A 22,880-nucleotide genomic window follows, 5' to 3' on the forward strand; every position below is an offset into this window, starting at 1 on the left:
ATGACACATTAGTATAGATACACTGAACAGATACAGAACATTCCAGCCTGAATCAGAAGAATGTACTTTATTTTCAAGTACTCGTGGACCAGTTTTCTAGAATAGACCCCATGCTAGGCCACAAAAATTCTCAATAAATTTTTTAAAAATTGAAATCATATCAAGAATCTTCTCCAATCACAACAATATGAAACTAGAAATAAATCATAAGAAGAAAATTGGAAAAAAAAACACATGGACACTAAACAACATGGAACTAAACAAATAATAGGTTAATAAAGTAAATAAAAAAATATATATTGAGACAAATGAGAATGAAAACACAAAAATCCAAACTCCTTGGGACACAGCAAAAGCAGTTCTAAGAGGGAAATTCAAAGCAATAGGCCCACCTCAACAAACAAGAAAGAATTCAAGCAAACAATCTAAACTTATACCTAAAGTAACTAGAAAAAGAAGAACAAACAAAGCCCAAAGCGAGTACAAGGAACGAAATAATTAAGATCAGAGCATAAATAAATAAAATAGAGAGTAAAAGGATAATAGAAAATATCAATGAAACTAGGAGCTGGTTCTTAGAAAAGATATACAAAATAGATAAAACTTTAGCCAGACTCATTAAGAAAAAAAGAGAGAAGACCTAAATAAATGAAATGAGAAACAAAAAATGGAAAGTGACAAGCAACACCGTAGAAATACAAAAGATTATAAGAAAACTAGAGGCCCAGTTCAAGAAATTAGTGCTTGGGTAGGGTCCCTAGTGTCTGCCAGCTGCCAGCCAGGGTCGTCCTTCATTCCACACATCCCCCTGGTGGTCAGCGCATGTCATATCAAGCGATCCAACTCCTGGTTGGTCACACTCCCAGTCGGTCAAACTCCCAAGAGGACAGTTTGCTTTTATATATATAGATACTATGAACAATTATAAGCCAACAAATGGACAACCTAGCAGAAATGAATAAATTCTTAAAATCATTTAATTTTCTAAGATTGAATCAGGAAGAAAAATAAAATTTGAACAGACTGATCACTAGATTCAAAATTGAATCGGAAAAGAAACATTCCAATAAACAAAAATCTAGGGACAGATGGCTTCACACCTCAATTCCACCAAGCATTCAAAGAAGAATTGATATTTATTATTCTCAAACTAATCCCTAAAATTAAAGCAGGGAGAAAGCATCTAAACTTATTTTATGAGGACAACATATCAAAACCAGACAAAGACCCTGCCAAAGAAAGAGGAGGAGGAGGAGGAGGTGGTGGGGATGGAGGAGGAAGAGAAGATGAAGAAGAAGGAGGAAAAGGAGGAGGAAGAAGAGAAGGAGATAAAGAAGTAGAAAATGACCGGCCCATTAACCCAGATGAACATAGATGCAAAAATCCTTAACAAAATATTAGCAAACTGAATTCAGCAGTACATTAAAAATATCTAGAGCATGTTCAAGTGGGATTTATTGCTGGAATGCAAGTTTGGTTCTATCTCCACAAATCAATGAACATGATACACTGCATAAACAAAATGAAGTATTAAAAAATCATATGATTATATCAATAGATGTAGGAAAAGCATCTGACAAAATGTAGCATCCATTTATTTAAAAAACTTTCAGCAAGGTGGTCATAGAGGAAACATACCTCAACATAATGAAGTCCATAGATGAGAAACCCACAGTTAAATCATACTTCATGGGGAAAGATAAAAGCTTTTTCTCTAAGATCAGGAACAAGACAAAAATGCCCATACTCAGCACTCTTATTCAACATAGAATGATAAGTCCTAATCACAGCAATCAGACAAGAACAAGGAAAAGAAATAGGAAAGAAAGAAGTGAAAATTGTCATTATTTACAGATGACATAATACTATATCTAGAAAACTCTAAAGAAACCACCAAAAAACTATTAGAACTAATAGTGAATTCAGTAAAGTGGCAAAATACAAGATTAATATTCAGAAACCTGATGTTTCTATCTTATATAATAAAGAGGTAATATGCAAATTAACCCTCATGCTCTCACAAGAGGGTTGCCTATGACCAGGCTGGCAGGGGGGTTAGTCAGGGATGACCAAACGACTGAACAAGTAGGCTGTGTGGGGAGACCAGGCCAGCAGGGGTTTAGTGAGGGACAGCCAAATGATGGAACAAGCAGGATGCATGGCGCTGCCAGGCTGGTGGGGGGGCCGAAAGGGGCAACCAGGCTGGCAGGGGAGGGGGCAGTTGGGGGCAGTTGGAGGGGAGCAGGCCACCAGGGGGGGGTTTCATCCCATGCACTGAGAGGTCACTGTTCTATGCCTGGTCAGGGCACATGTCAGGGTTGTGGGATGTGAGATCGATATCCAGTAGGGGATGTGCAGGAGGCAGCTGACCAATGGGTCCTCTCATCAATGTTTCTCTCTCCCTCTCCCTTCTGCTCTCTTTCTAAAAAAAAATCAATAAAAACATTTTTAAAAAATGCTAACCAAGGAATAAAAAGACTTATACTGGGAAAACTATAAAACATTGATCAAAAAATTGAACAAGACACAAATAAATGGAAGGATACACCATGCTCCTATAGAGAAAGAATTAACATCATTTAAGTGTCCATACTATACAAAGCAATCTACAGACTCAATGCAATTCCTATTAAAATAGCAATAGCATTTTCACAGAACTAGAACACACAATCCTAAAATTTATATGGGTCTACAAGAGATCCCAAATAGCCAAAGAAATCTTGGGAAGGATGAACATAGTTGGAGGTATCACACTCCCTGATTTCAAATATACTACAGAATTATAGTAATCAAACAGTATGGTACTGACACAAAAACAGATGCACAGGTCAATGGAACAGAGTAGAGAGTCAAGAAAATAACCCACTCTTATCAGGTCAATTAATCTTCAATAAAGAATGCAAGAACATACAATGTGATAAAGATAGTCTCTTCAATAAATTGTGTTGAGAAAACTGGACACATACATGCAAAAAAAAAAAAGAAAGAAAGAAACTAGACCACTTTCTGACACCTTGTACAAACACGAACTCAAAATAAATTAAAGACCTAAATGTAAGACCGGCCACTATAAAACTCCTACAAGAAAACATAGATTCTTTGACATTGATCATAGCAGTATTTTGTTGGCTATGTCTCCTTGGGCAGAGACAACAAAAGAAAAAAAGGGGTCGGGGGGAATTGCCCAGCTCAGTTGGTTGGAGGATCATGCCTTACACCAAAAATTTACGGGACCTGAATAGGCATTTTTTTAAAGAGGACATACAGACATCCAAAAGGTACGTGAAAGATGCTCAACATCACTAATCACCAGGGAAATGCAAATCAAAACCATAATGAGACATCACATCACACCTGTCAGAATGGCTGTTATCAAAAGACAATAACAAGTGTGGGAGAGGCTGTAGAGAAAAGGAAACCCTCGTGCACTGTTGGTGGGAATGCAAATTGGTGCAGCCACTATGGAAAATAGTGTAAAGATTCCTCAAAAAATTAAAGTGAAATTATCATATGACCTGGCAATTCTACTGGGTATTTATGGAAAGAAAATGAAAACAGTAATGTGAAAAGATACATACATCATATGTGCATTGCAGCATTATTTACAACTAGAGGCCCGGTGCATGAAATTCAAGGGGGTGGAGGGGATGTCCCTCAGCCCAGCCTGCACCCTTTCCAATTGGCTGTTGGCACTGTCATCTTTGAGGGGGGGGCAGTCAATTAGCATATTCCCTCTTTATTAGATAGGATTTTTTTCTTTAAAATATTGGATACTGTACCTGCCATGGTCCTGACAAACCAGTAAAAATGCAAACCCAAACTAAAAGTGTCATAAGATAAACTCCTTAAACAGGAATTTCATGCGACCTTGGAAAGGTGATAACATGTGGTTGTTTCCTCCTTTTTTCCTTCGTTCTTTTTCTTGATGTTTCATCTTTTGTCCTTTCTTTCTTTTCTCCTTTTATTCCTTTTCTCTCCTCTCTTTCTCTGAACTTTTCCATTGGTAGACTCATCAGTACTTGAATCTGTCTCACTTCCAGAAGACAAAGAGGGAAACACACCGTCATCTGAAGAAAAAGATGACCTATGTTGGGATTGGTGGTGTTTCTGGTTTTGCTCTTTTCCCGTTTGTTGTCATTCCTGCCGGCCCCAGCATCTTCGGGGCGTGTGCGTGGGCACTTCTTATTCGTGTCTACAAACCCTGCCTGCCTTGGTGAAAACTGTAGGGAAAGGCCTTCCCCGGTGGGCTCAAGCCCGGCCTGAGGTGCTGAGGAACCAGGGTGGGGAGCGCCCGCCACCGCCGCTGCAGAGCCCAGACCTCCTGACCGCGGGGTGCTCTCCAGTAATGTAACTGCAATGTCGCAGTTTGCCTTCAGAAATTAGTTGTAAGTTACTTCCCATGTGAAACCCCACCTCAGACATTTCCTTTGTGGTTTCTGAAGTTTTTAAACAAAACCCATTGACCTCCCTAACCCGGTCACAAGTTTCTGCCCAATGGGAGAGGTTTGCAGGTAGCATCGCCCAGATACCCGCCTTGGTCCCCCCCATCACTCGGCTGGGGGCGAGGGAAGTCCTGAGGCTGACTCCCCGAGGCTGCTGCTGGGGCAGGATCACTCACTGGGAAGAGCAAGGTTCAGAGGCTGAGAACTGAGGCTGCTCTTGGGAGGGGATCACTCCGTGGGGCGAAGATGCTTCCAGAGGCTGAGATCCTGAGGCTGCAGGTGTGTGTGGGGGGATCACTCCATGGGGACACAGGTGCAAGGTTGGAGGCTGAGACCCTGAGGCTGTGGTGGGAGTGGCTTGCCCAGTCCTGCCGGGGTAAGTCCCTGTGAAGAAGGGGCAGAAAGATTTTGGGCAAATAAGCCCTCAGAGGCAGTTCTTCGGACTGCACATTAGGACCATGTTGTCATCTTTATAGAAAGAAACTTGGCTGCGGCTTCCAGGGCAGAACCAGGCCGGGCTGGTTCATGTCACGGGCATGGCTGTCTTGGAGGCGGCAGCTTCCTCTGGCTGCTTCCGGTTCTGTGGTGCTGGGTGCCACTGCAGGTAACATGGGGTGAGTTAGGGTGGGATGGGGGGGTTGTTGCTAGGCAGACTCTCCCTGGTCAGCTCCTTCGGGGGTCCCGCCTGAGGTCCTCAGGGACCTGTACCTTAACAGACCCCAACACTAAACTTTCTTTTGTGGAATTGTAGGAATTAATTAAACAGATTGGAAAATTTCTAAGAAATTGCAAGAGACCAAGATAGTCAAAACAATATTGAAAAGGAAGAACAAAGTTGGAGGATCTTATTCGGATTAAGGAGGGGCCATGAACTAAAGGCCTCTGTACATGATATACCTCCCGCACCAAAGGAATTTGATTTTTTTTGTTTTTTTTTATAAAGGGTCAGGAGGGCCTCTGGGCAGCTTTCCGCCAGGCCTCTCACTGCCCGCTCTCTGCAGCCACCCCCCGGGACTGGGGGACTCCGGCAGGGCTGAGAAGACTGCGTGCCACCATCTTTTTGACAGAGTGATGGTTAATTTGCATATTAGCCTTTTATTAGATAGGATAACCAAGAAAGCCAGTCAACCTAGGTGCCTATCAATAGATGAATGGACGAAGAAGGTGTGGTGCATACATACGATGGAATATTACTCAGACATGAAAAAATTAAATCTTGCCCTGGCTGGTTTGGCTCAGTGGATAGAGCATCAGCCTACGAATGAAGGGGCCTGTGTTCAATACTGGTCAAAGGCACATGCCCGGGTTGTGGGCTACATCTCCAGGGGATTTGTGCAGGAGGCAGCCAAGCAGTGATCCTCTCTCATCATTGATGTTTCTATCTCTCTTTCCCTCTCCCTTCCTCTCTGAAATCAATAAAAAATATATTTTTTTAAAATTAAGTCTTGCCATTTGAGGCAGCATGGATGTAAAACATTATGTTTCCTGACATAAATCGGACAAAGAAAGACAAATACCATATGATTTCACTTACATGTAAAATCTAAAAGACAAAACAAAGTGAAACAGTGCCGGAAGCAAATGCCAGCATGTCTGCAGAACTGAATCATCTGGAGATGGCTGAGGGCATTTCCCAAACCTGAGAAGGATGATTGTGGCTGCCAGACAGCTAAGGGCATCTTAATCTACATGTATTGCCTCCTACTGGCCAAACACCTGAACAGCAGAAGGCAATGTTCCCCAATCTGACAAGGGATTGTGTATAGGAAACCTTACCCTTTGATGTGTATATCTACTTGGCCTTAGGACAAATTGTGTAAATAAAGAGTAAGGGGTCCTGAGACAAGGAGAACTTAGTTCCTTTAGCTAAGTCTTCTCTGACTCCCCAACAGGCCTTTCAAAATTATATTTATTCTCTGGGCTCTTTAGTAAGTTACCCACAGCCCTTCTCCAGATTCCTGAACCCTTCTAGATGCTGGAACAAGACCCCGGCAAAACAGAAACAAACACATAGATACAGAGAATAAATGCACGGTTGCCACGAGGGAGAGGTGGGAGGGATGGAAAGGGGAAGGGAGTGACCACAAGCTGCCAGTTACACAGAGAGTCATGGGATGTGACATGCGGCATTGGGGAGATGGTCAGTAACACTAATGACCACGTGCGGTGACAGATCCACTACTTGTGGTGACCACTCTGTAAAGTATATGTGTTCAATCACTATGTTAACACCTGAAACTAACATAATTCTGTCTGTCAATTATAATTAAACATTAATTAACTAAAAAATAAAATAACTGCCCTGATTATACCTTTTTTAAAAAGAGTGAATGGCCAGCACGACTGGAGGGGCCCCCCTTCACCATTTGCCTCCCGACAGGGAAGGTTTAATGGGAACAGAGACCTGAATGGCAGGGCCCGGGAAATGCCCACCTGAAGGTACAGGAACTCGGAGCAGCTACACTGGGAGCTGGATGGGACCTGGATACTGGGAGCTGGCTGAGGGCTGGGCACTGGGAGCTGGCTGAGGCCTGGGCACTGGAAGCTGGCTGAGGGCTGGACACTGGGAGCTGGCTGAGGGCTGGGCACTGGGAGCTGGCTGAGGCCTGGGCACTGGGAGCTGGCTGAGGGCTGGACACTGGGAGCTGGCTGAGGGCTGGACACTGGGAGCTGGCTGAGGCCTGGGCACTGGGAGCTGCCTGAGGCCTGGGCACTGGGAGCAGGGCCAGGGAAATGCCCGGCTGAAGGTGCAGGAACTCGGAGCAGCCACAACACCGCGGCCTGGACACTGGGAGCTGCTGAGGGCAGGACACTGGGAGCTGGCTGAGGGCTGGGCACTGGGAGCTGGGTAAGGGCTGGGCACTGGGATCTGGCTGAGGGCTGGGCACTGGGAGCTGGCTGAGGGCTGGACACTCGGGCTGGCTGAGGACTGGACCCTGAGAGCTGGCTGAGGGCAGGACACTGGGAGCTGGCTGAGGGGTGGACACTCGGGCTGGCTGAGTGTCGGCAGGTTGTCTGGAGGACAAGGAGGAACCCAGGCAGGGAGGTGTCATGGACAATATTATGAGGCAGAACTGACTCCATGGCCCCAGGTCATCAGACGAGGGGACAGTCAGGAGAGCCCAGGAAGGAGCAGCAGCAGGCCCACACCCAGGGGCAGTGAGGACAGAGATGAAGCAACAAGCGCCACCAGCTTCCTCCCTCCTGAGGCCTCTCAACTCAAACAGCGCCCGGTGGGCAGCCCCTTTGACTGGAGCCTCATCCCATGTCCAACAAGGAGGCGGTTCCCTTCCCTGTTAGGGCACATCCCAGTGCAGGTTCCATCCCTAGTGGGTCCCATGCGGGAGGCAACCGACCAATGTTTCTCTCTCTCCCTTCTTCTCCCTCTGAAGTCCATAAACATAGCCTTGGGTGAGGACTAAAGAAATGCCTGTGGCTCTCTACATAACAACATAAACAAAAAATCAATATAATTAAAAAGAAGAAAGACAACAATTGTGAAATCACAAGAGGCCGCAGGAGGAAAAGCAGGGACGGGGTCCTCTGAGCCCCGAGAGGACAGGACGGCCTCTCCTCGGCCTCCCTCCCGTGAGGGGAACGGAGGGGACTGCGATGGCCCCGCGTTGCCATGAGCACAGTTAAATTTGAGGAGACAGAGACCAGCGTCCAGGCCCCGCCTACCATCCAGGGCTTTGCAGACCTGTGGTCAGGAGCCCAGCCAGCTGTGGGGTGAGAGGGGCATGAGCTCCAGGTGCTGGCAGCAAGGAGACCCCCAGGCAGCACCTCCTGCCCACAGAGCCTGACCTGGGGGCCGATGCCCTTGCTGGTCCCTGAAGCCTCTGCACCCAGCTCAGCCCAGAGCCTTTCTCCTGGGGCCATGGGGGAGCTGGGAGGAGGTCCCCCCATAGCAGGTCTGAGCCCCAGGGACACCAGCTTGCAGAGAATGAAGTACCTGCCTGCTTTGCAGACTTCAAATGTGGAAATGACCTGGAACTTTCTGTCAGGAGAACAGGAAGGGGAGGGGCATTGCCTCCCAGTCCCTTAGGAAGCCTGGGGCAGGCCCTCCTCCCTCAAGTCCTGGGAAGGATCCTGCAGTGACATCAACCCCTGGGAGCGCAGAGCCCTACTGGCCGCCCCCCTGGCTCTGCCTTACCAGCACCTCCCCCTGCAGGCGGGGCTGGCACCAAGGAAAAGACCAGGCAGAGGGGAGATGCTGAGCCCGTGGCCATGAGAGATGCACCTGCACCCTCCAAGGAGCTCTGACCCTGGGGACCAGCGTCATGCAGGGCGCGGTGGAGGCGGGGCCTGCGCCAGGATGGCTGCTCCTGTAGGACCTGGGCCTCACCCTCCCTCCAGATCGCTGCCCCCAAGAAGCTCAACTCTATCCTCCACCAGAGGGACCTGCAGGGTCAGCAAGAGGACCAATGAGGCAGCGCAGACTTCTGGCCAAGCTGTGGCCTTCGTCCCCTGGCGAGGCCCTAAAGGACACATCCCTACAGTGAACTGAAGGGGGAGGGAAGGTGTGCACCCAGCCCGCAGGTCTTGGACATGAAAGCCGCCTCCAGGACGCCAGGAGCAGGGCTTCCTGGGCAGGAGCTGCTCACTGAGTGCAGCGGAGGAAGCAGGCAAGTGGCTGAGGCCACACACCCCTCCCCCCCCCAAAGGACTTTGACAACCAAGGGTGGGTTCCCAGTGCTGAGAGCCCCCCCCCCAAAGAAGCTTCCAGAAACAAGGAGGGGCAGTGGGTGTGGAGGTAACTAACCAGGGCTGACTATCAGATCCTGATTGAGATTCAGCCAACAAGGTCCAAGCAAGAACTGCAGCATCAGGTGACCTCCCGCAGGAGCCAAGGTAGGCAGTGGACTGAGTACTAGTTTGGTGATGGGGTGTCCTCCGAGGTCAGGGACATGTGACTGGGATGTGTCTTGGACATAAAGCAGTGCGGAGTTCTGATCTGTGGTTCTGTTCTCCTGCAAGGGAAGCAACCAGAGAAGGACGAAGTGGATCTCAGGGAGTGGGAGACATCGCCAATATGGGGGACTGAGCACATAGTCACAAGGGACTTTCAGAGGATGGGAAACAAAAACTATTGGCCTGGGGAATGCTCTCCCCATATAGCCCCCTGGGAGATGTTGAGGTTCTGGGAAGGGCAGTCCCCGACCCAGCGACAGGAGGCATTGCTCTGCTCAGTGGTTTTCTTAATGCAGGACATTCTGAGTCTGTGGGTCATGCCCGCTCATATGAGTGTTTCTGTTGATGTTTGTGTCTCTTTGTTGTTTTGGTGTAATTTGTCTAAAGATGGGGCACATCTGGCTCTGGGGATCCCAGCTACTGCGGCGAGGCTGACCAGGTGGCAGAGATTGCAGGATCATCTCAGCAGCTGCTGAGAATTCTTCATCTTGCAGAGCTTCCTGCTTTCCCTCCCAGGGTGGCAGCCGCCAGAAACTCTTAGCTAGTGAGCTTTTGTTTGTGTGTCTATAATGTCATTTTGGTTACTGACTTCTATCTTTTGGGGACTTAGTTTGCTGGGGACAAAGATTACACAGGAAAGTAGGGATCACAGGCAGGGGAAGTCAGCAACATGGGCTGGGGTGGGACTCCATTGTTTGGGCAACAAGGTCAATGTCTCCATGATAATGGGCTGTTCTTGAGTGAGAATGGACCACATTCCAAGGTTGATTCCCAGATCCAAGGTTGAATCCCAGGTCCCAGGGACATGTAACTTAATATTTTGAGTTTGCTGAGTCAAATAGTAAAAAATATTGAATATCAAACTATTTTTAAATAACAGGATACTTAAATGTTAATCTCAGTATGCCTCATGTAGAGAATCTAGAGGCTAGATTTGAATCTGTTAATGAATAAGTATTGTACTATTTTTAAAAATCTGAATATATTGCTAATCTGAGAAATGTTAATTCTAACTAATTGGATGAATAGAATAGGAAACTGAGATGGTTAAACAGCAATTTGGAGTTATCTAGTATATCCTATCTTCCCTAACACAAGGACACTTAAGAGTAAATGATTCACATTTTACCTCCCTAACCATAGGACAAATAGCTTATATCAATGCACTCAGGGAGACAGATATGTGCATAACCCATGGACACTGACAGTAGTGTGGTGAAGGCCTGGGATGGAGGGCAGGGCCAGGTAGAAGGGGTCAATGGGGGAGGGTAGGAGAATATATACCAGAAGCCTGGTGCACAAAATGTGTGCACAGAAGCGGGGCGTCCCTCAGCCCAGCCTGCACCCTCTCCAATCTGGGACCCCTTGGGGGATGTCCGACTTCAGGTCGAGGCCTGAGCCCACAGGTAGTCAGACATCCCTCTCACAATCCGGGACTGCTGGCTCCTAACCACTCAACTGCCTGATTGCCCCTAACCACTTCTGTCAGCCTGATTGGCCCCCTAACTGCTCCCTTGCTGGCTTGATTGACACCTAACTGTTCCCCTGCTGCCCTGATCGCCCCCAACTGCCCTCCCCTGCTGGCCCGATTACCCCCAACTGCCCTCCTCTGCTGGCCCGATTGCCCCCAACTGCCCTCCCCTGCAGGCCTGGTCCCCACAACTCCCCTCTCCTACCACCATGGTCCCCCCAACTGTCCTCTCCTGCCAGCCAGGTCACCTCCAACTGTCCTACCCTGCAGGCCTGGATGACCCAAACTGCCCTCACTTGCCGGCCATCTTGTGGTGGCCATCTTGTGATGAAGTGGGAGTGGCCATCTTGTGGAGACAGTCTTGTGATGATGTGAGGGCATCACGGGAGGGCATGAGGGCCACCTAGGCTTTTATTAGTATACAAGAGGCCCGGTGCACAAAAATTTGTGCACTCGGGGAGGAAAGGGAGGGTCCCTCAGCCTGGCCTGTGCCCTCTCACAGTCTGGGACCTCCTCGGGAGATAACGACCTGCTGGCTTAGGCCTGCTCCTGGGTGGCAGAGGGCAGGCCCAATCCCTAGGTGCAGCCCCTGGTCAGGCTCAGAGCAGGGCTGATTGGGGGGTTGGGGCGCCACCCCCTGTCATGCACAGAGCAGGGCGGATTGGGAGGTTGCGATGCCACCCTCAGTCACGCTCAGGGTAGGGCCAATTGGGGGGTTAGGGCACCGCCCCCTGTCACACTCAAGGCAGGGTTGATGGGGAGGTTGCGGCGCCACCCCTTGTCATGCACAGAGCAGGGCCAATCAGGGGGTTGGGGCGCTGCCCCCTGTCATGCACAGAGCAGGGCCCATCAGGGGGGTTGGAGCTCCGTACCCTGTCACTCACAGAGTAGGGCCGATAGGGGAGTTAGGGTATCGCCCCCTGTCACACACAGAGCAGGGCCGATCAGGGGGTTGGGACGCCGCCACTGTCACACTCAGGGCAGGGCCAATGGGGAGGTTATGGCTCTACCCCATCACACACAGAGCAAGGCCCATGGGGGAGGGAGGGGTTGGGGCGCTGCCCTCTATCACCCACAGAGCAGGGCCGATCAGGGGGTTGGGGCACCGCCACTGTCACACTCAGGGCAGGGCCGATGGGGAGGTTATGGCTCTACCCTGTCACACACAGAGCAGGGCCTTTGGTGGGGGGGGGTGGGTTGGGGCACCGCACCCTGTCACACACAGAGCAGGGCCGATCAGGGGGTTGGGACGCCGCACCCTGTCACACACAGAGTCGCAGGGCGATCAGGGGATTTGGGCGCTGCCCCCAGTCACGCTGATCCGGTGCCAGGAGGCCTCGCGGCTCCGCTGATCCCGGTGCTGGGAGGCATATTACCCTTTTACTATATAGGATAGAGGCCTGGGGGCTGGCTGGTTTGCCCTGAAGTGTGTCCTGGATCAGGGTGGGGGTCACCACTAGGGTTCCTGGCCAGCCTGGATGAGGGGATGATGGCTGTTTGCAGCTGGTCACACACCCTTCAGGGTGGGGGTCCCCACTGGGGTGCCTGGCCAGTCTGGGTGAGGGGCTGAGGGCTGCTTTCAGGCTGGCGATTGACTGAAGCTCCCAACTGCTCCTTTTTTTCTTTTTCTTTTTTTTATTCTGGGCCAGCTTTAGCTCTGGCTCTAGCTCTGAGGCTTCCACTGCTGAAAGCTGGTATCTGGTTTGTTTGCGTTCTATAATCGAAACAATGTATAACTCCAGCTCTGAGATCCCGGCAGCTGAAAGCTGGTTTCTGGGGTTTTGTTTAGCTTCTATATTTGTTACAATGTTTCAAACTGCCAGGTCAGAGGCCGGCAGCGGCAGGCGGGGAACGTTGGAGTCCGCCAGTCACTGGAGCAAGCAAGCCTCCCTGTTCGCTTCAGTGCATGGCTGCCGGCCACCATCTTGGTTGTCAGTTAATTTGCATATACTCACTGATTAGCCAATGAAAAGGGTAGCGGTTGTACGCTAATTACCATGTTTCTCTTTTATTAGTGTAGATATATACTAAGTGGCCAGATTAATATGACCACCCCATCAGTACTTTGTTGGGCCACCTTTTGCCTTCAATATTGTGGCGATTCTTCTTGGCATTGACTCCATGAGATGTTGAAAGGTGATGCGAGGAATCTTACACCATTCCTGATGAATAGCACTGTCCAGTTCTGTGAGATTTGATGGTTGTGGAACCAACTGTCTGATGGCTTTTAACTTCGTCCCACAAATGCTCAATTGGATTGAGATCTGGTGATTATAGGGGCCACCTAAGCAAGGTAAAGTCTCCCTCATGTTCTTAAACTACTCCTGCAAAATAAGAGCACCGTGGCATGGAGCATTGTCTTGTTGCAAGAAGCCATCTCCATTAGGATACGCCATCAACATGACAGGATGAACTTGATCAGCAACAATACTTAGGTATGTTGTGCTATTCAGACGTTGTTCCACATGAATTAAAGGGCCCAAATCATGCCAGAAAAACATGCCCCAAACCATAACACTGCCCCCACCTGCTTGAAGGGTTGTACTCATGCATGTGGGGTGCATACTTTCATGCTGTTTCCACCAAATTCTCACTCTGCCATCTGCATGATGCAACTGGAAAGGTGAATCATCGGACCACATGACTTTTTTCCAAAGCTCAACTGTCCAATCCTTGTGTTCCTGTGCTTGGGTAACTGTCATGGTAAACAACCTGCTTCCCTATTTATAATGGTCCTACCCTCTAGCAACTCGAGTGCAAAATTACACCTAATTTGCCTACAAACGTCAGGTGGTCATAATAATCTGGCCACTCAGTGAATATATATATATTATTTCAAAAATAAACATTTTAAAAAATAGGACAAAATGGAAGGCCTCCTAACTTGCAATCACCTTCCTCACCCTGTAAGCTCCCAGCACACTCACATCCATTTGCAAAATGGCTCTGTCTGCAGTGAGAGAGGCGAATGCTCCCAAAGGCTCCAACTTGTGTGCTCATCACTGACCAGTGCAGAGCTGCCTCACAATAGGGCCCAACACAGTGTTTCTGACACAACCAGACCAAACCTTCAAAGCACTAAATCAAAGCAATGCTTTTAATGCAGGAAATTTTAAATTTCAGAAGAGGAACTACATACTGAATCTCTAACCAGCAACTGATGATGCTATTCATCTCTGATGCTGATTGGTTCTCAGTACTGAGATGACCCAATACAGGAACAAAGAAAAGAGTTCATCAGTTGGTGTTTTGGGGGATGTCCATGGAGAAGGGTCACAGTCCTCACTGAGTGAGACCCCCTGCTCCCTGCCCCTGTCCTCTCTGAGCTCCAGCATGGTGTGTCTGCGGCTCCCCGGAGGCTCCTGGATGGCCGCTCTGAAGGTGATGCTGATGGCACTGAGCCCTCCCCTGGCTCAGGCCAGGGACACTCCACGTAAGTGCACCTTGGGGGTGAGCTGTTGTGGGGGAGGAAGAAAGGGAATTAGCTTTGTCACTGGGTCCAGGCCATGTCCATTAGAAAATGGTGGCATTTTCGTCAGTGGCCACGTGCCTTTATCATATGGATCCTGATTCTTTCCACCACAAAAGGGGCTGGTGCTCACCACTATGAGATGTGCAAGGGGCTCCATGTATCTCAGCCATTTCTTCTCACCTCGCCTCCAGTAACCCTCCCCAGCCTGTGTCCCCTTCCATCGGGGTCTTGACTGGATTGAGAAATAATGATCTCAGATTAACTCCCACCCAGTGCTCCATTTATTTTATTGAGTTATCCACCAAAGGAACATCTCTCTGGCATTTTATGGGGAGTCAAAGGAATTAGAGAGTCTCTCTTTGAGGATCCTGTGTTCTGTCCTCAGCAGAATCTGTGATGTTAGTGCCTCTCCCTACTATGTGAGATGTATCAAGGGGCCTTTCCCACCATCTCCTTTGCTTTCTCCATGAACCCCTTAAGAAAGAAAAAATTCAGAGCAATAAAAAAAAATACCCCAGGGTTACAGGCCATAAGTTCAAGGGGTTAGGGAGCTGTCCCTGAGGAAGTGACATTTGAGACACATGATCCCTGGGTGATGAGTGAAGCCACTGTGAGAAGATCTAGGGGAACTAGTGTCCCACGGAGAGGAAGAGGAGAGGCCACAGTTTGGGAACTTGTTTACCCTGTTTAAGGGGCAGGAAGAAGGCTAGCGAGGCTGCAGAAGGCAAGCAAGTTGGGGAGGGTGTCATCTTAGCTGCTCCCCTTCTGAGGGACCTGCCTATAGAAATGAGAGTCCACTTCTGGCCAAGGCTGGTAACCTGATGCCTCCTGGTATCACTGGGAGCAGGAGGCAGTTAGAAAGTAAATTAGTTGGGACTCTGAATGGGAATCAAATGGCCGTGGCTGTAGCTGCGACAGTAGACAAGCAGTGGGCCAGTGGTTGGTTAGCAAGGCAAAGAAACAGGTAGATCTTGGTCCTGAACAAGTTTATTTTGCTGGAAAAATAGTCTGCACTGGAACCAGATTCCTAAAGAATATAAATTCCGTATAGACCAAGCCTTTCCACAGACACAATATTGGCTAAATTTTTATTGCAATTCCCAGCTGCTGCATCAACAGTGGCTTTTCACCCCAGACTTTTCAGATGGTTCACCACCCCTTCCTCTTCCCAACCCTGAGACGTCTGCAATATGTAAAGCCATGTCTGGCTGTCACACGGGGGTGTCTCTGACAACTGGTGGGGATGCCATGTACAGCCCACTGTGTACACAACACCCACCCCAACCTCACAGAATCATCTGGTCCAAACGTCAATAGTGCTGATGGTGAGAACACTGCTGGACACTGGCTCTTTCTGAAAATTCTAGACTCACACTTTATACACACGCACCTTCCAATGCAGCTCTTCACAGTTTATTAAGAAAAAACTAAACAGTTACACAAAGTGACCACTTTCTTGTTGAATCCATTCAATCAATTGAAGCTCAAGATGTTGATTTTTACTTTGCCTTCTGTAATGTTTGTCAAAACGTCATGAGTTGTGGTCACTGCATCTCTGCTGACCTTCCACGCCTCTCCTTCATGAGTCATGCATGGTGGTGACCCCACTGTCTGGGCTCAGAGCCTGTTGTCTGGTTTTCCAGGAGGCACATGAGTTCTCTCAGGCTTTGCAGGTGGCATTGCCTTCACCTGAGATGTGTCTCCTCCCCCACATACAGCAACCTTCCCCCACATCCTGTCACTCAGAGGCCCTGGCCCCACCCCTGATGGAACTTGGACCCTGTGGTCCCTGCTCCAGGCGCCCCTTTCCTGCCATCTCCCTCCTGTGTGGATGGTCTGTGGTTGGGTGTGATGGGCACTTTGGTGAATTCTAAGCTGCAGAGCGGAAGGCGATGCCCGGTTTCCTTCCTGGGTCCCTGGGCAGCTGGGGCCTGGCAGGAGGTCCCCTCCCAGGGGGTGACAGGAGGAGGCAGGTGTGGGGAAGGGAAAGGCTGGAGGTGAGAGGGAGACGTCTAGGTGTAGGCGGTGATGGCACAAGTCCTCGCCCAGCCTGGAGCCCGGAGCCCCGCGGGGCAGCCCAGTGGGTGCCCAGGGGCTGAGGGTCCCAGGGGTCTCCCTGCCCTGCGGCTTCCCTCCAGCCCCAGAGGAGGGGCCCCGGGTGCTGGCAGTGGGGGTGCAGGGTCCTGTGTCCCTACTGCCTGGCGCCCAGCATTGGGGTGCGTCGCCATCCTCTCTCACCAGCGTGACGGGTTCTTCCTGTCCCGGCAGCAAATTTCCTGGAGCAGCTTAAGGTCGAGTGTCATTTCTCCAACGGGACAGAGCGGGTGCGGTTCCTGCTGAGATACATCCACAACAGGCAGGAGTATGTGCGCTTCGACAGCGACGTGGGGGAGCACCGCGCAGTGACCGAGCTGGGGCGGCCCATCGCTGAGCACTGGAACAGCCTGGAGGGCGAACTGGAGCCGGCACGGGCCGCGGTGGACACGTTCTGCAGATGCAACTATGGGGTGTCTGAGGGATTTCTGGTGCAGCGGCGAAGTGAGCGGGGCTGCGGGGGGTGCGCACAGGGCTGTGAGGAGCACCCGTGAGGGGCCTATGGGCGACTGTGGGGACCCTGTGATCCTGTCCTGTGTAGGGGTGTTTCCCAGGGTGCCCACTGTCCTGTCAGGGGAGGGTTTGGGGAGCAGCAGGGAAGGATGAAGGTGGGGAGTTGGAGATGAATGTTGGTCTGTCTTGGCCAACCCCGCCCCCCAACCCTGAGCCCCTGGAATAGGGGTGCTGGGTGCACAAGCCTTTCCCTGGGCGGAGGATCAGGCTGGGTGTGAGGGGCAGGGCCTCCGAGGCACCTCTGGCCTTTCTGAGCTCCTTTTAGGTCTCAGTGTCTTGTTCCCCCCTTAGTGCCCCTGTGTTTACAGAGGGGGGTGATGGTGAGCCAGGTTCTTTTTTTTTTTAATTAAATCTTTATTGTTCAGATTATTACATTGGTTCCTTTTTTCCCACCATAACTCCCCTCCACCCAGGTCCCACCCCACCCTCCGCCCTCAATCCCCACCCACTGTCCTCATCCATAGGTGCACGATTATTGTCCAATCTCTTCCCGCAACCCCCTCACCCCTTTCCCCCCCAAAAAAATAGTCAGTCCATTACCTTTCTATGTCCCTGATTCTATTACAATCACCAGTTCATACTGTTCATCAGATTATTTATTCACTTGATTTTTAGATTCACTTGTTGATAGTTGTGTATTTGTTGTTCATAATTTGTATCTTTACCTTTTTCTTCTTGTTCCTCTTCTTAAAGGATACCTTTCAGCATTTCATATAATACTGGTTTGGTGGTGATGAACTCCTTTAGCTTTTTCTTATCTGTGAAGCTCTTTATCTGACCTTCAATTCTGAATGATAGCTTTGCTGGATAAAGTAATCTTGGTTGTAGGTTCTTGGTATTCATCACTTTGAATATTTCTTGCCACTCCCTTCTTGCCTGCAAAATTTCTGTTTAGAAATCAGTTGACAGTCGTATGGGTACTCCCTTGTAGGTAACTGACTTTCTTTCTCTTGCTGCTTTTAAGATTCTCTCTTTGTCTTTTGCTCTTGGCATTTTAATTATGATGTGTCTTGGTGTGGTCCTCTTTGGATTCCTTATGTTTGGGGTTCTCTGTGCTTCCTGGACTTGTAAGTCTATTTCTTTCACCAGGTAGGGGAAGTTTTCTGTCATTATTTCTTCAAATAGGTTTTCAATATCTTGCTCTCTCTCTTCTTCTGGCACCCCTATAATTCAGATGTTGGTACGCTTGAAGCTGTCCCAGAGGCTCCTTACACTATCTTCGTATTTTTGGATTCTTTTTTCATTTTGCTTTTCCGGTTGGGTGTTTTTTGCTTCTTCGTATTTCAAATCTTTGACTTGATTCTTGCGCTCCTCTGGTCTGCTGTTGGAAGTCTGTATAATATTCTTTATTTCAGTCAGTGCATGCTTAATTTCTAGTTGGTCCTTTATCACAACATCGAGGGTCTCACTAGATTTCTTGAGGATCTCACTACATTTATCGGCGGTCTCACCAGTCTTTTCGAGGGCTGTACTAAATTTATTGGTGGCTTCTAGACAGTTCTTTAAAGACCTTAAAGTGTGGTTTTGGACTCTATATCCAGCAGTTTGCTTTCCTCCATTTCTGTCATTTGTGTCCTGTTTCTTGTCTCAGAATTTTTTATGCTTTGCTGTGTCGATAGAGTGACTTTCTGTGCTATGTCCCAATTACCTGAGGTAGACACTCTTGGTGCACCCCCTTGTGGGCTTTGTGCACAGTCTTGTTGTAGTTAAGCCTTGATTGTTGTAGGAACCATAAAGGATGCACTTAGGGGGCAGACTCAGTGAGCACCAAAGCCCCATTGAAGCAAGTCTTGCCACATAAGGGTGTCTCCAGCACAGAAGTTCTACCACTGCAGACACAGCTGATTCTCACAATCAATTGGCCTGCAGGTTCTAATTATAATTTTGTTACTTAACACGCTGATGTCACATCTACACAGGATGACAGCATTTAAGTAATTACATGTTAACTTTTTAGAGTTCTGAGAATCTACTTTGCATTCTGTTTTAACCTTATTCATTATTGCCAAACACTCAGGTGAAAAATTGTTTTTTACTTTAAATTTACTTTAAATTTATCCTTCTTTGAATTCTAAGGTTATTGAACATTTTTCACGTTTGTGTTGGCTAATGGCTGTTCCTGCTCTAGAAATGGCCAGTTCCCCGTCATCCCTGGGGTCCAGGCCTTTTTCTCAGTGATATTCCAGGTCCTCTAGGCAGCAGGACGGACACTTTGCTAACATGGATTCAGCATTTCTCCACCTCCTGACTTGTATTTTGATTCTGTTCCCCAGTTTCTCCCTCTGCTCTCCTTATATTCTCTCTCCATATGTGATAAACAGCTGACATACAGTGATAGCTACGTTCCAGCCGCTGTTGTACGTATTTTAGGCCCATTGATACTCATATGTCCTTAAGCGGTGAGTTAGCATTATCACCCCCTTTGTAGGTGAGGAGCTGAGCAGAGAGGATCTCCCAGGATCACCCAGTAAGAGGCACAGCCTGGATGTGACCAGGCAGCCCTGCCCCAGAAATCACACTGGAACTCACACACTATGTGCCTTGCAAAGATTTGAAAACACTTCAATTCAACAATGAGGAACTGTTTCCAAATGTGAAAAATCCCCCAAATTTCTTCATGGTCTCTCAAATCCAGTGGCCTGGGCTGTAGGCAGAGATTCAAGGCCCATGGTACTACCTCCTGCGGGGCAACAGGGCAGTTGAGTGGAGCTGCCGGGGCCTGGAGCCTGGGACTAGAGACGAGGCCGAAAGGGAGCCACCCAGGGGCCTGCCTGTCTTGCTCACGTCTCCCTCCACCTTCTCTGTCCCAGCTGAGCCCACAGTGACCGTGTATCCTGCAAAGACCCAGCGCCTGCAGCACCACAACCTCCTGGTCTGCTCCGTGAACGGCTTCTATCCGGGAAACATTGAGGTCCGCTGGCTGCGCAACGGCCAGGAAGAGGAGGCCGGGGTGGTGTCCACGGGCCTGATCCGGAATGGGGACTGGACCTTCCAGACCCTGGTGATGCTGGAGACAGTTCCCCGGAGCGGGGAGGTCTACACCTGCCAAGTGCGGCACCCCAGCAGGACCAGCCCTGTCACCGTGGAATGGAGTGAGACTCCCTCTGATCTCCCCCGCCTCCCCCCCACAGGGGCCTTTGCTTGTCCCTGAGGGTCAGGGTCCCCTCTCCCCACACCCCGTTTTGCTTTGCTCATGTCTCTCCTTCAGCACAAACCACAGCGTAGCCCTGAGATCGCTTCTGTGAACACCCATAGCCCTGGGAGGCCGCCATGCCTGCCCTGCTTTGAATTCCCCACACTCTCCCAGTCATGGTGCCCCTTGGCCCTGGGCACCATCCCCTATTGGCTAGGCGGGTGCTTCTGCCTGCGCTGAGTTGCCCACTGTGATCTGGGAAGAGGCGCCTGAGATCGCTTCTGTGGACACCCATAGCCCTGGGAGGCCGCCATGCCTGCCCTGCTCTGAATTCCCACACTCTTCTTCTCTCAGGGGCCCAGTCTGGATCTGCAAGGAGCAAGGTGCTGAGTGGAGCCGGGGGCTTCGTGCTGGGGCTGCTCTTCCTCGGGGCGGGGCTGCTCATCTACTTCAGGACTCAGAAAGGTAAGGAGCCTGCTGGCAGCCGAGGCCCCGAGACGGTGGGGAGAACTGGGGCTTTGCTGGGTGAGCTCTGGTATGGCAACGCCATAGAAGCCTCTTTCCCTGTCGGTCTCATGTTCCCTGGAAATGCAGAAACATCCAGCTCTGGGTTCTTAGGGTGGAGACATGAGGAGTCATGGCTGTGGGGGTTAGAGAGGGATTAACACGCATCAAGATTTGGGTGCAGATCCTGGGGTACACAGAGGAGCAGACCCTGAGTCACTAACATGACACTGGATTCTGACAACTTCAGGGTCACTGCTTACAGCAGGGGTCCTCAAATTTTTAAAAAGAGGGCCAGTTCACTGTCCCTCAGACATTCCACACATGTGCACTGCGGGCCCAGGACGAGTCGGCTGCTAAGAGGACAGGCAGTGGCGGCAAAAACACCCTGCGGGCTGGATAAATGTTTTTGGCAGGCCGTAGGTGGCCGGCGGGCCGCAGTTTGAGGACCTCTGGCTTACAGCTTCTGCCCTGGGTTCTGCTCTGGTGTCAGCGGGTGGGGGTGCTACTAGAGCTACTAGAGAAGCTCAGGTGGCCTGGGCGGGGACCCTGTGTTTGGGGACACACTTACCTTCCTATCTTTATTCCCAGGACACTCTGGACTTCAGCCCACAGGTAACGCTCTCTAATCCTCTCTTAGGGACGCATTCGGTTTCTCTAGAGCAGAAGGTGCAGGGGACGAGCCAGGGGACAGATAGCGGGGAGGCTGGGTGTGGCTCTGGCGGCGGATTACCCTGCAGGGTCTCCTCCCACCTGGTGAGAGGCAGCTCTAAAGCAGCTTTGGTTTCTGTGGCCTCAGAACTTTTCTTCTCAATTGGGAGCCACAGCAGGAGTCCTGGGAGGGCAGCGCCCCTCCTGGCTGGGCCTTGCAACAGCACTGTCCTCTGTCTGCAGGACTCCTGAGCTGAGGTGGCCATGGGGACAAGAGCAGGAGAGAACCTTCTGTCAGGCCCCTTCGCAGCCTGAAGAGGTTTCCTGCTGGGCTTACTCCATAAGAAGATCATCCTCGGGTTCTGGCTGGGTCCTGGCTCCTGACTGGCAGCAGCTCCTCCCTGCTGGCTCCTCCCTGCCCTAGACCTGGAGGCCCCAGTGTTGACTGCAGAACCTGAGCTCCATCCCTCCCTGTCCCTGTGTGTTCAACCCTCGCTGTCTGCTGAGCACCTTAGCTCACCTCTGCCCACATTTCTTTACAAAATTTTCCTCAATTAGATATGGAGTGAGATCATCTGCCTCACAGGCTTCAAGGGCAGGAAGTAGGAAGAAAAGGTTTCCTTGTTCCCGTCCTGCTTTTTCATGAGTTTTCCCTCCTGTAATCAGCCTGGTTCCTGAGCCAGAAGAGAGCCTGCCATGGACCTGAACACAGTGGAATCCTATTTTAGTGTTTCTCTTCAGGTTCCTTTCCCCTGAGATACAGAGGGGACAGCAAGTATAAGAAATGCAGGCTAGCCCCACTGGTGTGGTCAGTGGTCGAGTGTCAATCTATGAACCAGGAGGTCACCATTCAATGCCAAGTCAGGGAGCATGCCTGGGTTTCTGGCTCAATCCCCAGGGGATGGCGTGCAGATGGCAGCTGATCAATGATTCTCTCTCATCATTGATGTTTCTAGCTCTCTCCCACTCCCTTCCTCTCTGAAATCAATAAAAAATATTTCTTTTTTAAAAAGAAAAGAAAAGCAGGCCACTTGTAATGATATGATGTCTTCATTGTTTCTATAACCATGTTCGTTTCACTCTTTTTCTGTAAATTTTTAAAAGAAGGATCCTAAACCCGGTGCCTCTTGAAGTCTCCTTTATGTGACTAATGGTGGATTCTATACCTCAGTTTTTGTGACTCAGATAAATGCCTGCTGTGCTGACTCTGCCTTGAGATGCACCTTCCCCATGAGCAGGACCCGGAGGCCATCAGGACAGAGCTGCCACTCTAGTGGGAAAGGTGCGCTTCTGAGGCCTCCAGCTTGTGTGGCAAACTCACTGTCTGTCACAGGAAACCCTGTGTGGACCTTATCTGAGCATCAACCAGGGCCCTGCTGGGCACCCAGGGGAGCGTGTGGCTCCCTGATGTGCCTCCAGCGTGCAATCCTCTGCCCTGGAGGGAACGTGAGAGACTCCTGTGGGGTGGCCTCCCAATGCCTGTGAGCAACAAACAGCAGAGTTTTATGCAGCGTTTTATTTAATAAGACAGAGGATGAGAAAGGACATATAGATAAACCCATTCATTTCATCTGCCTATTTATTTTCTACCTACCAGTCATCTATCTATGGAAACAAGGAATGGATTTTTTAAGTGGTTGTCTGCAGGGCAAAATGAGGGAATAGGTTGAAGGAATCTGTACTTTTCTG

General features: G+C 49.8%; 1 protein-coding gene across 1 annotated transcript; it reads left to right on the forward strand.

Moving 5' to 3' along the window:
* The first annotated feature begins 14,106 nt into the window (after nucleotides 1–14,106).
* On the forward strand, nucleotides 14,107–21,482 carry LOC111824054 (DLA class II histocompatibility antigen, DR-1 beta chain-like). The gene is made up of 6 exons (XM_023747350.1): nucleotides 14,107–14,257; nucleotides 16,565–16,834; nucleotides 19,714–19,995; nucleotides 20,391–20,501; nucleotides 21,132–21,155; nucleotides 21,435–21,482. The coding sequence occupies exons 1-6, from the start codon at nucleotides 14,158–14,160 to the stop codon at nucleotides 21,446–21,448; spliced, it is 801 nt and encodes a 266-aa protein (XP_023603118.1). The 5' UTR covers nucleotides 14,107–14,157; the 3' UTR covers nucleotides 21,449–21,482.
* The last annotated feature ends 1,398 nt before the right edge of the window (nucleotides 21,483–22,880 follow it).

Source organism: Myotis lucifugus, unplaced genomic scaffold, assembly GCF_000147115.1.
Source record: "Myotis lucifugus unplaced genomic scaffold, Myoluc2.0 scaffold_844, whole genome shotgun sequence".
NCBI lineage: Eukaryota > Metazoa > Chordata > Mammalia > Chiroptera > Vespertilionidae > Myotis > Myotis lucifugus.